This window comes from Primulina eburnea, chromosome 12 (assembly GCF_022965805.1).
Source record: "Primulina eburnea isolate SZY01 chromosome 12, ASM2296580v1, whole genome shotgun sequence".
In the NCBI taxonomy this organism is placed as follows: domain Eukaryota; kingdom Viridiplantae; phylum Streptophyta; class Magnoliopsida; order Lamiales; family Gesneriaceae; genus Primulina; species Primulina eburnea.
The window spans coordinates 29,432,873-29,446,372 of NC_133112.1; the positions used below are offsets into that span (position 1 = coordinate 29,432,873).

The following is a 13,500-nucleotide window of genomic DNA, read 5'->3' on the forward strand; positions in this document are numbered from 1 at the left end:
TGCTTCCGTACTTTACCAAACCAAAGAGCACCCACAACCATCACACAAATCTTCAGTCTTCTAAATCTTCATCTTCTTATATGTATATAAGCCAAAATCTAATCAACATTCACGTTTATTGACAGAAGAAACATTTATATTAAGAAACAGATGAAATGAATATCAGGCTAAATGCTTCAATACTTTACAAAACACAAGAGCATCCACAATCATTTGGAGTTATCAGATTCTACTAAAGCATGATCTTCTTATACATAAGCCACATATATAATGCACTCTAGTACACCATAATTGGCTATGGGATCGAACGAGTACGTATTTTGAATGTAGCGTCCACGAGCCATGGCGAAAACACCAGTACCACCAACAATAGCCAACTCTCTCTTTGTATCTAATATTTGGTTTCTTCCCAATACGTGAAGTGTGCTTGAATTATATTTACCTGCAGTGAAGACAATGTTCAGATTCAAAGTATATGCCAGAACTCGAAGGTCGGAGGAGGTGATGATCCCTTGAATTCGACCCAATTCCTTCGAATTATGATGGGGTCCTTCGGTTATCTTATCATCGATGACCATAACTTGGCCAAAAGATGTGGATGAAGTAGATGTCAAGGTTGATCGAGCCACCTCGTAGACGGTGGCGTTCGGATTGCTCAGTGCGTCTTGAATGTAGAAATGAAGCTTGGCTACCTTCTCCTTGCCTTTGCAAAGTCTTTGGAACCACACCTCTTCTTCTTTGTCAGTAACTTTTGAAGTAGCCGTACTTGGCAGAGCCATCAATAAGGAACAAAAGATCAATGCAAGTGCACTAAGATTTCCCATATTTCTAAAGACCAAAGTCTTACTTTTTACCTTTGAATAACAGTATGATTATCGGTCTGAGGTTGATATATTGGCTGTTTGGCTCCCCAAATTTATAGGAGAACTCGCTTAGCTAATAATATGATACTCAATTGGTTGCATGTCCAAATGGGGTCAACTTGTAATTCAATATATTTCAAAGAATATATTGAATTGGACTATTTCAATACCTTGTCCGGCGAGGACGTGTGAATATTGACAATGACTTTATCCAAAAATGCTCTACATAAGTATGGATCCTTATTGCCGGCTAAATGTCTGGAAATTAAAGTACGTGCAGAATTTACTTGTCAAGGGTTGACTTGTTATTCTAGACATGCATTTCCAAAGAATAAATCCAATGATGAATATTTAGATACCCCATCCTAGCTGTAAACGATGGATACTAGGCACTGTACGTATCGACCTATGCGGTGTTGTAGCTAACGCGTTTAGTATCCCGCTTGGGCCTGCTTGGAAAGACGGCAAGGCCAGGTTTTCTTAATCGATGTTCTCATTATGGCCTTCACCCCGGCTCATTCCGTACCTATCTTTAGCTTTAGAAGCGGTTCTAGGCTGACATGCTCGTACAAACCGAGAAGGTGTATTTGAACAACTAAGAAAAGTGGCTTAGACAAAATATGATATACATGAGGTTCACATTCAGAAGAAATATGCATCTTCAAATGTATCTTTCGGGATATTACCCTAAGAGTAGCTTGAAATTTCCTCGGAGCCGCATCTTCCACATTTATTTACTAGTAGAGGAAAAAGGGTCTTTAATTACAAGTTGGAACTTCACATATACATATCTTGGCCTTTTCAAATCTTACAAATAATAGGATTTACCTTTTGTTCTCTTTGAGACTCTTCGATAAATTTTCATTTTGGAAAAATTACAATTTTGATCTATATTAATTCGTCTCTTTGCATTTTGGTGATGCATTAATTTTCAGAACAATTTAGAAATAATTTGGTATAAGACTCGGATCATCTATCTATCTATATACCACCTTCGTTTTTTTTTTTTTTTTTTGGTGTGTCTCATTTGATAAGAAGACAAATTTCGATTTCAGTTCTTATTAATTAACTGAGAGTAAGATAGACAAACGACATTAATAATTGCTAAATTTCGAGACCGTTTAGGAACCTTCAAAGTACCCCATCGATTCCTTAAACATTAATTCATCTCACATTAATTTTGAGGCCCGATTGGTTTCCTTGAATCTACTCGATCCAGTCAATTTACTTTTATCATAATTATCATTATGGAACAATTATTATCATCCTGCAGACTATTGATTTTCCCGTGACACTCTATTTATAGACTCCATACGCATAAAAAAAATCCAAGTCTTAAACAGAATACTAATATCATATATTTGCAGCGTAATGGGTATTTTTGGTTTCTTCAAATATGTTTGTAGTAAGATTAAGAATGCTTTCAATCATGCGAAATCAGTCGCGGAAAAGGGTTTCACTTGGCTCGCAGAGAGAGTTCGTAAATTACTCGATTACGTTCGAAAGAAAATAAATGAAATCATCGAGAAAGTTAAGAATATGGCAGAGGTATTGAAGATTTTGTTTGAGCTTTGGTTGAAGCAACCCAACTTAAGTGCTGAGGATTTTAAACATCACGACTCCTTTGAAGAGTTTACGGACGACGAAAAAGAAGTGGATGTTGATCGTTTTATCAAAATGATGTTGGAAGTCGTCGGGGAAACACTGATTGAAAATGGATTGAAATGATTTTAAGGAAAATGTTTTAGCTAGTTTTACGGGATGGATGGATGACTTGAGAAATCTCATCCTTTTATCAAGGAAATAATACTTAGATTTCCTCAAGTTATGTGAAAGTTTTGGATTCCGAAGTTGTATTAATGTCAATCTCCCTTAATCAATCATTATGTATGAAACTAAACGTGTCATTTTTTTTTTATCTATTTTCTATTATATCTATTATTTATTATTATATTATCTTATATTACATTATATATACGTGAATTTATATATGAATTTCCATTTATCTTCTTATCAAATGTTTGGTTCAAAAGTGTCTATTTTCATCTTGTTTCATTTTTTAAATATATGTCATTATTAGTATTTTGGAGTTTTTTTTTTTTTGATATTTATAGACATTATAATATGTTATTTTTTAGCTAATGATTTAGATTTTTTTATTTATCTTTTCATTGCATTTTTTTTTATGTCTACGCACATGTTGTAAATTAATTACATTTTTAGAAATAGACAATTGTCGAATTGTGATTTTCCTTTGGTGTCTTAATAAAATTTTTTCATATCCTTGTTTTTTTTTGTTGCGGTGTTGGCTATAATTTATGCGTTTAAAAAAAAATAGCTTTTGCAAATATTTATATTTAAAAATTGTTTAATAAAATATGATCAAAAAATTCATTGTAATATACATTTTTTATGAAAAAAAAATCTAATTTCTAAATATATTTACTTATGATCGTTGGCTGTAATATTTAACATGCAACCAACTTTTTTTTTTTTGCACTTTATATTTATAAATTATTTGAACTATTATATACATAAATATGATGACTTTATATTAAAAAAATCTGCAAAGGTTTATATTTAAAAATTGTTTAATAAAATATGATCAAAAAATTTATATTAAAAAAATCTAATTTTTAAACTTGTGATCGTTGTTTAAACAAAAAATTTTGCAACCAACTTTTTTTGGCCATTTATATTTATAAATTATTTGAACTATTACATATTATATATATATACAGAAATATGCAACTTTATATATAAATTCCATTTATCTTCTTATTAAATGCTTCTTTTAAATGTGTTTATTGGGGATCGATGCAGAGTTAAGAGGGGGGAGAGGGGGTGAATAAACTCTTTCCTTTAACGATAGTTTTTGCAAAGGGTGCTAGAATTCTGTTAGAGATTGTAGTTGTTCTTGTTCAAACATAAGTCCAGCAGATCATAATAATAAGTGCGGAAACAATCCGATAGAGTAAGGTGAAAACAGTAATAACAGTAGGCAGTAGAACAATAGTTGTTTCTGGAAGTTCAAAGATAAAATCTTCTGCGTCTCACCTTCTTTTGTTTCCAGAAGGTATCACTAAATGACTTTGGATTTTACAATACACACTTGTACACACCCACTTCAGCAGGACTTATCCTTTGCCTACTGAAACTCTTAGTATCTCAACACAATAAAAAAGATACAACAAGGTTTTGGAAAAGATTCTTTTCCAGTTTACAAACTCTTCTCAAATAAGTAATAACGTGATAATGATTGTAGAGAGAGTAAGAAACAGTCAGCACAATATGATTCAAAAGATCAGATAACTTAAGTGAACCGTGTGCTGCTTAAAGATGATAAGAAAATCTGAGTGCTCAAATCAATGTTCGTACGTTAGAAAATAAGCTCGTAGTTTTTGGTAACTTGTAAACGTCTTTGATCTCGTGTATTTATAGAAGTCTTGAATCCAACGTCTATAAATAAAAACGGCTTCTTTGACTTCTGATAAGATCAGCTTTATTACCTAAAAGAGTTCCTGCAAAAAGGCTTTAAAACAATCAGTCTTATTTTATATCAAAATAGGTAAGACGTATTAAATAACTTTGTTCACCAGTAATGAAGCATTTAATACTCGTACTAGGTTGAGTAATTGTAACATTTAATATTGAGACGATCGAGTAACAGCCGTTAAGTACTTGTTCTAATGAAGCCAAGTTCTGTTTCTGTTTTTCTAAGCCCTTCTATTCTTCTAAGATGTTCTATTTTTCTAGGCCGTAGAATACTAACTAAAGTACTGCTTTAAAACGAATCGATAGCTTCTGCTTTGTATTGACTTCTGGTAATTGCTATTCCTACTGATTTTGATTCTCATCACCAAAACTAAATTAAGTTTATCAATTTCCCCCTTTGTGGTGATGCAAAAACCTAGAAGTTAGTAGTGATGAATAATAAAGCAAATAACAATTAAAATAAAAAAGATGAATAATAAGTAAATAAACAGTTGAACAAGGTTCAAGAAAGAAATTTTAGTCATCTGTTCCAATATCTCGGAACAAAGTATCCTCATCCTGAGGATCTTGGTTTCTGAAAGATGATTCTGCATGATGTCCTCTTTCTGTCATTCTTCCTTCTACTTCTAGTCTGCCTTCTGTTTCCCCCTTTTTGGCATCAAAGTCCTGAACTCGAGTAAGTAAGAAATCCACTCGTCCAGTAAGAGTAATAAGGCCATTTTGCAGTATCTCCAGAATTGGCATTTGATTCGAAACATGGTAATTTAGAGCTTGAATAGATTGAGACTGAGACTCAATCTTGTCGTTGATAGTTTCGATCTTGGAGTCAGTAGCCGCAAGTTGAGTTGAGATGGATTGAAGGGACGAGTCATGAGCAGAAATAGTACGAAGAACATCAGTTTGACCGAGCACGAGGTTAGTGTGGTTTGTCAAGATATTTTTCCGGAAGAGATCAGATTCTACTTCAAGCTTTGATAATGATTTTGCCTTTTTAAGGACATAATCCATTATGCGTTTGCGGAAAAAGTCGGTGGTACTAAACTCACCAGCACGATCAAAAGATAATTGCTTGACGATTTCATAGATCCTATCGATAGATCGCTTCAGTGTTTCGATCTCGAACTCAAGATTGAATTGCTCTTCTTCTGGGGAGGGGCTTCTGGCCAGTAAAGGTTGTTTAATTTCAGCAACGTGAGCAATACGAGTTGGGGAGTCAGCAGGATGGATAACCAGTGCAGTAGAAGTGAAAAATGTGGTAGGAGCAGTAGCAATTGCAACAGCTGTTCAGAAGAGGTTACTTCAGCAGCAGTAGATGATCTAGGTGCTGCAATTTCTTGTGGTTCGACAGCTTCCAAGAATTCCAGTTGTCGGTGTCTGCAATGGATAAAGATGGATCATTCAAAATTGCTTCCATTGCCACTCGATGTTCAGCAGAAAAGATATCTAGATTTGGCAATGATTGAGTAGCATCTGAATCTGCCAAGGGTAGATCTGCTGGTTGAACTGTTGGTTAAACTGCTGGTAGGACCACCTTTTCAGCCTGAGTTGCTTCTGGTGTGGCGGAGGCAGTAATAACAATGGATTCAATGACTTCGTCCACCGAAGCCAATTCTCGAACAGAAATAAGAGACAAAGATTGAGTAGGTCGCGTAGGTGATGCAGGAGTACTGGAGATTTTATCTTTTGGAGAAGCTGTAGTCCGTTCCTCAACTGGCTTATTCTGATTAAAGATTGGAACGAAGCCTACTGAATACTGTAGAGAGTCTTCAAATGTCTGTTCCTGAGCAAGAAGTTGCTCATTCATCATTTTCAAACGGTCAGTTAGAATGAAGATCACATTCTAATCTTGAGCCTCAGTGGGAATCAATGCATCAAAATTTGACTGAAGAGTCTTCAACACAGATTCCAGCTTCTGTCGTTTAAGCTGCTCAAAATGAAGCTTCGGCGTCTCATAGCTTCAATCACATTTTGAGTCTTGGCAAGATCAAAAACTTTCTCCTCGTAATTCATCAATCTTCCAAAAGTTCCTTTTGTCCTGAAATAGGAGAGAGGATGAAAAACCAGAAACTTATGCCATTCGTCGAAGAACGTCATGCCTTCGTTGCCAGTTCTCTCAATTTCCTCGATGTGAAGATCAACACCAGTTAAAACAGATGATTTGGTGCCATGAGATTGTTGTTCTCTAACGAGTTTTCCTTTGCCTTTATCAGAGGATGATACAGGCAACAGTGGTCTAAATGCAGAAGACCAGCGGAGGATTCCCGAATGACAACTCCAAAAGTCGGTCGGAAGACTGGGGCAGTAGATGAAGTGGTTGCAGTAGAAATAGATGCTGGTCTAGGGGCAGGGACTGATTCTGGTAGTAGTTGCTGGTAGAGATACTTGGGTAGGAGAAGCAGACTCCCCAGATATCGTTTTTTCAGAATCAGTGGAGATAACCACTATTTTTCTTTTTATTTTCTTCTGAGGTTCTTGAGCCTCAGTTTGAGCATCTCCCACTTTCTTCTTCGAGGCAATGAACTCAGCAACGGATGGTTTGGCTTTAAGGCGAGCACATTGTCAGCATCAGCCATAGTGACGTAAGAAGCGTCCTGCTCAGTAGTATAGGCAAAACCAGCATCCTTGAGCATTGTGCTGATCTGAACAGCAAAACCAGGACTCTTCCGTAACATCATATCCTTCATTATTCGAAACAAGAATGAACTCCAATCCACTTTATACCCAGAAGTGATGGCAATCATCACCTGAACTTTTTCTTTGGTTAGCCGATCATACGTTCCGGCTATCACCAACAGTTCTTTTGCGACAATGTCAGCGAGCACTTGAAATTCCACCTTCAAAAGCTTCTTAAAACAGGATGGAGAGAGTTCCTCTCCAGAAGCTTAGAAATCGAGGAGGGCAGTAGACATTTCCTCCTTAGAAATGCTAGAAAATTCAGAGAAACCAGAACAACGCAGAAAGAAAGTAGATCCCAATAATGCATCGTCGATGGAAATAGATGTGTTCCCTCGAGAATAGATGATATTTCCTTCTTGTACAGTTGAATTGGCATAGAAATCTAAAAGAGCAGTTTTGTAGATAACGGCAGGTGCTTCCAAAAATTTTCTGAGATCGGATTTCTCAATAGCTTGAAACATCTTTACAAGATTTTTATCCTCGATAGTTAGGACGAAATAAGTCATTTATACTTTTATCAAATCAAATGGGTAGAACAAGTAATCTCTCGGAGTCTTCTCCAGAGTCTGAATCAGCAGAAGAGATCCAGAGGCAATTTCCAGCGTCTCGTAATAAGATATTTTTCAAGATATGAAGACTTGGAAGAAAATCCTCAATTTATAATAAGAACAATCAGTTAGATTGTTCAAAATTATTAGGACTAAGATGTGGAATCACCTATTCCACAACCACAATCATTCGAACAGAGGGGATCCCAGCAGTCCTTAGTTAGATACACGTTATGTAATGCTTTTGGTTTTATTAATGAAAAATCTCATTTTGACATGTCTTTGTTTATCTACAGCATTTATTGATTGAGTAAATAAATAAGGGATAAGAAAAACTCAGTCTGAGTAAATCAGAGGACGTTTCGGTTGACTTGAGACTCTTCAACTTCTTCAACATTAAATGTAACCTGTCTATAAATAAGACAACAACAAATGTTAAAGAAATAACAATTTGATATGTCAGACTCAAGTAATTCGGATGCCTGTAGTAGTACTCATGTCTTGGTAACACAAGAAACACTTCCTCATCTGGAAGCTTTGAAGAAGACCATTGAGGAATATATCTGGATAAAGGTCATGTCTTCATGGTTCAAAGTGCAAGATCTTCAGAATATACAACGAAATGGTTTGAATCCTACTGCTGTACAACGAGCAATAGCAAGGAAGTACAAACAGGAGTTTGAATTTGATCATGTTTCTGAGCTTGCTACTGATAGAGTTCTGCTTCATGTGATGCTCTGGAAGGAATGCCATCAGCTAGAAAAGATTTCCAGTGCAGAGTCCTTTAGTAGGATTAGGAGTAATGAATCGAATAACTGGATTACTGAGTGTCAGGATTCTGTAGAATGTGAATTATCTCGTGTAACCTGGTTTCGATTACATTTTAAATGAATAACAATAGTTGTCACAAGTTGTCTCTTTACTCTTCTGCAAGTAAATCAATGTTAGTTGAATAACATATGAATGATAATATTTACTAAAATAATCAAGTTAAATCAATTAAACCCAGTATATTTCGAAAATAAGAGAACTTATTCTCAGTCAGGGGTTTTGTAAAGATGTCTGATGCCTGTAAACCAGTAGAAACGTATTCCAGACGAATATCCTTCTTCTGCACATGATCTCTAATATAATGATGTCTGATGTCAATGTGCTTTGTTCTGGAATGAAGTATATGATTTTGCGCAATTGCAATGGCATTGGTATTGTCACAGAAGATAGGTGATTCAGAGGCTTGAACTCCATAGTCTTTGAGTTGTTGTTGCATCCACAATATTTGAGAACAGCAGCAAGGTATTCTGCTTTTGCAGTAGATGTAGCTATGGAATTCTGCTTTTTACTAAACCAAGAGATCAGTCTATCACCAAGGAATTGAAAAAAACCACTTTTGCTTTTCTGTCTAGTTTGCAACCTGCATTGATACCCCATGGATAAGCCCAATAGGGTTAGGCCCATACCATTCGTGGAAGGCCCATCATGGCCCATGTATTCTCCTATAAATATCAGGTTTGAGCGTATGATTAAAAAATTCAATATATTGTTTTCAGCAGCATCCTTAGCTGCTCCCCTCATATATCCTTAGTCACTGACTTGAGCGTCGGAGGGGCTACGCCAGGACACCCTCCTGGCCCTCCTTCTAACGGTCTTCTTCGTGATTTCAGGCTCAGGGTAATTTCGGAACCTGCGTCTGGACAGTGACACTTGTTGGGATCGGACCTTAAATTCCCCGTGAGTATCACTTGGCGCCGTCTGTGGGAAATATTGAGTTGAGGCGTAGAGATGGTAGGCAAGAGAGGGAGTAGAAGAGCTACCTCAGGATTGACGCATTCTCAGATGAGACCCAAACAATCTTATGTTGAGATGAGACAGGAACAACCACGTCTTTAGACGAGGCAGGAAGAACTTCGTCAAGAGACAAGAGCCGAACAACCCCGTCACAAGACAAGGGTCGAGCAACCCCGTCCCAATGAGAATGTGGGGAACTTGACCCTGGAACAGTTGGGCCAATTTATTACCCAGACATTCGACGAGGCCATGAAGAGGAACCAAGAGTCTATGTTTACTGAAGGACAAGCCACTCGCCAGGAGCGAGAGGAGAATGCTGAGGGTCATCATAGAAGGGTTGAAGAGGCGCAACCCCTCCAAGGTGAGGAGAATCCCGAGATGGAAGAGATGCGGAAGGAGATAAGTATGTTGAGACATCAATTGGGAAACAGAGCTCCAGTGTCCAAGAAAGAGAGTCCTTTTTCCCTCGCCATTTTAGAAGAAGGGCTTCCTCCAAATTTTTGACAGTCAAATGTGGGAGAGTACGACGGACATACTGACCTCGAGGAACACTTGGGGAGGTTTGAGAATGCGTCCTTGTTACATCAATATTCAGAGGGTGACGAGATGAAATTTTTATTTTCCTGCTAAGGCGTCGCCTAGCAGAGGAGTTAGAGAGTAATGGTGGAGAATCTTTATTTCCAGCTAAGACGTCACCTAGCAGAGGAGTTAGAGGGTGACGGTGAGGAGGTTGAAGTTTTTATCTTTTCCTGCTAAGGACTATTTTAGCAGAGGAGTTAGAGGGTGACGAGGTGAAATTTTTATTTTCCTGCTAAGATGTCGCCTAGTAGAGTAGTTAAAGGGTGAAGGTGGAGAATCTCTATTTTCCTGCTAAGGCATCGCCTAACAGAGGAGTCAGAGGGTGGCGAGGTGAAAATTTTATTTTCCTGCTAAGGCATCGCATAGCAGAAGAGTCAGAGGGTGGAGAATCTCTATTTTCTTGCTAAGGCATCGCCTAGCAGAAGAGTCAGAGGGTGACGAGGTGAAATTTATTCGGTTTACCGATAACGGACGACGTTTACCGCTGCAAAAATTACGGAGATCGACCTGCCCGGTCAGGTCGTGGGGGCTTGGGGGCAACGCCTACAAAAGCTCTTTAGAATCCACACAATCATTCGAAAGGGATGAAAGGCGAGATTGGAATGGTGAGCATGGGCGTGTGGGCTAGCATTAGAGCACGCAAAGCTAGCGTGAAGGGCGAAGGAGGTAGGGGAGAGAGATAAGGGTAGAACGCGAGGCGGTTGCTGCGGGGAGAGGGCACTGCGGGCTGGTGGGCGAGGATGAATGGGCGAGGCGATTAGGGGCGAGGAGGCTACGCGAGGTTGGGCAACAGTGGTGTGGGGCGAGGCTGAGCGTGGGAAGGGAAGGCGAGAGCTCGGGCTGCTAGGCGAGGATGAATAAGCGAGGTGCTGACACGGGCGATGGTGAAGTGGTGGTGAAGCAGCGCTAGGGTTGTGGGAGAAATTTGAATGAAGGAGCAGCATGGGAAAAATTTACAACTCGCGCCTTGTAAACCGAGGACAACACAACTAATCGAACTTCGAACCTACGATTATGTTCGACTCAGGAGGGGGAGGCTGATGATACCCCATGGATAAGCCCAATAGGGTTAGGCCCATACCATTCGTGGAAGGCCCATCATGGCCCAGGTATTCTCCTATAAATACCAGGTTTGAGCGTATGATTAAAAAATTCAATATATTGTTTCCAGCAGCATCCTTAGATGCTCCCTTCATATATCCTCATTCACTGACTTGAGCGTCGGAGGGGCTACACCAAGACGCCCTCCTGGCCCCCTTCTAACGGTCTTATTCGTGATTTCAAACTCAGGGTAATTTCGGAACCTGCGTTTGGACAGTGACACTTGCTGGGATCGGACCCTAAATTCTCCGTGAGTATCATGCATAATCAGCATCCGAATATCCAATAAGATTAAAAGATGAATCATTGGGATACCATAAGCCGACATTTTGAGTTCTCTTTAAGTACTTCAGAATATGTTTAGCAGCAATATAATGTGACTGCTTAGGGTTAGATTGAAATCTTGCACAAATGCAAACAACAAACATAATATCGTGTCTTCTAATAGTAAGATATAACAGAGAACCAATTAGACCACGATACTGAGTTACCTCTACTAGAATTCCACTATCATCCTTATCAAGTTTAGTAGATGAGCTCATTGGAGTTGAAGCAGCAGAGCATGATTCCATGCCAAACGTTTTTAGTAGTTTATTGATATACTTAGCTTGATTTATGAAAATTCCAGTATCAAGTTGCTTGATCTGCAGTTCTAGGAAGAATGTTAATTCTCCCATCATGCTCATTTCAAACTGATCCTGCATTAACTTAGCAAACTTTGCACATAATTTGGAGTTAGTTGACCCAAAAATAATGTCATCAACATAAATCTGTACTAACAAAATTGGCTTATTCTTAACTAAGGTAAATAGAGTTTTGTCTACTGTACCGATTGTAAAATCATGATTGATAAGGAATTGTGAGAGTGTGTCATATCACGCTCTGGGTGCCTATTTTAAACCATACAGGGCTTTGTGTAATTTAAATACATGATGAGGTAAGAAATAATTAGTAAAACCTGGAGGTTGTTCGACGTAGACCTTTTCTTATAGTAGACCATTTAGGAAGGCACTCTTCACATCCATTTGATAAACTTTGAAATTCTTGAAAGAAGCAAAGGCTAAAAATATTCTGATTGCTTCAAGCCTTGCTACTGGTGCATATGTTTCATCGTAGTCTATTCCTTCTTCTTGTCTGAAACCTTGAGCTACCAGTCTTGCTTTATTTCTGACCACAGTGCCTTCTTCATTTAGCTTGTATCTGAATACCCACCGAGTTCCAATTACAGCTTGGTGAGATTGTCTAGGTACTAGAAACCAAACTTCATTTTTCTTAAATTGATTAAGCTCTTCTTGCATAGCTTCTATCCAACTGGGATCCAGAAGAGCTTCTTCAATTTTCTTTGGTTCATCCTGGGAGATAAAGGCATCATGCATATATTCATTAATCATTTGCCTTCTAGTTCTTAATGGAGCTGTAGGATTACCAATAACCAAGGATGGATGATGTGATTTCCTCCAAACAAAAGGGTTTAAAGAAATTTCTTCCTGGTTTGATGTATTCGAAATAGGCTCAGTTAGAGCAGTAGCAGGTTCTGGAATGTTCACTTCTGGTTCTGGTAAATCTTGTGTCTGAACAACTGGTTCTACCAGAGGAATGTCTGGTTCTTGATTTTGGACATCTTTGATTTTTGGTTCTGCATCGTCTTCATTATCCAGTTCTAGACGAATCCTGTCTAATCTGTTACTCAAATTTGACATATTAGAAATTTCAGGACCAGTACTGTCTTCATCGAAGACAACATGAAACAGATTCTTCAACATTGAGAGTTCTATTATTAAAGATTCGGAAAGCTTTGCTTACCGCAGAATAATCAAGCATCTGATTTTGAATCAAATGCAGTCAATTAGTTTTTACCGTTATTGTGCACAAAGCATTTGCAACCAAATACATGAAAGTAAGATAGACTAGGCTTACTCCCTTTCCATATTTTATATGGAGTCTGATTGTGCCTCTTGTTGACCATGGTTCTGTTTTGTGTATAGCATGCGGTGTTGATTGCTTCTGCCGAGAAGCGCTGAGAGATATCTGCATCTGCTAGCATTGTTCTAGCAGCTTCTTTAAGAGTTCTGTTTCTCCTCTCAGCTACTCCATTTTGTTGAGGTGTTCTGGCAGCTGAATATTCATGATGAATTCCTTGTTCATCTAAATACAACTCAAGAATCTTGTTAGTCAACTCAGTACCCCGATCACTTTTGATTTTAGTGATGAAAATACATTTTTCATTTTGAATATTTTTCAGAAGCTTGATCAGGAGGCTACTGGTTTGATCTTTTCCAGTAAGAAATATTACCCATGTAAATCTAGAAAAATCATCAACAACAACAACAAGTGTATACTTCATTCCCCCTAAGCTCATGATAGGGATTGGACCAAACAAGTCCATATGCAATAATTCCAAAGACCTTGAAGTTGATTTACTACTTTTGTTCTTGAAGCTAGATCTCACCTGC

General features: G+C 38.0%; 1 protein-coding gene across 1 annotated transcript; it reads right to left on the reverse strand.

Moving 5' to 3' along the window:
• Positions 1-248: 248 nt before the first annotated feature.
• LOC140806762 (dirigent protein 1-like) lies at positions 249-824 on the reverse strand. The gene has a single exon (XM_073163299.1). The coding sequence runs from the start codon at positions 822-824 to the stop codon at positions 249-251; it is 576 nt and encodes a 191-aa protein (XP_073019400.1).
• Between the last annotated feature and the right edge of the window lie 12,676 nt (positions 825-13,500).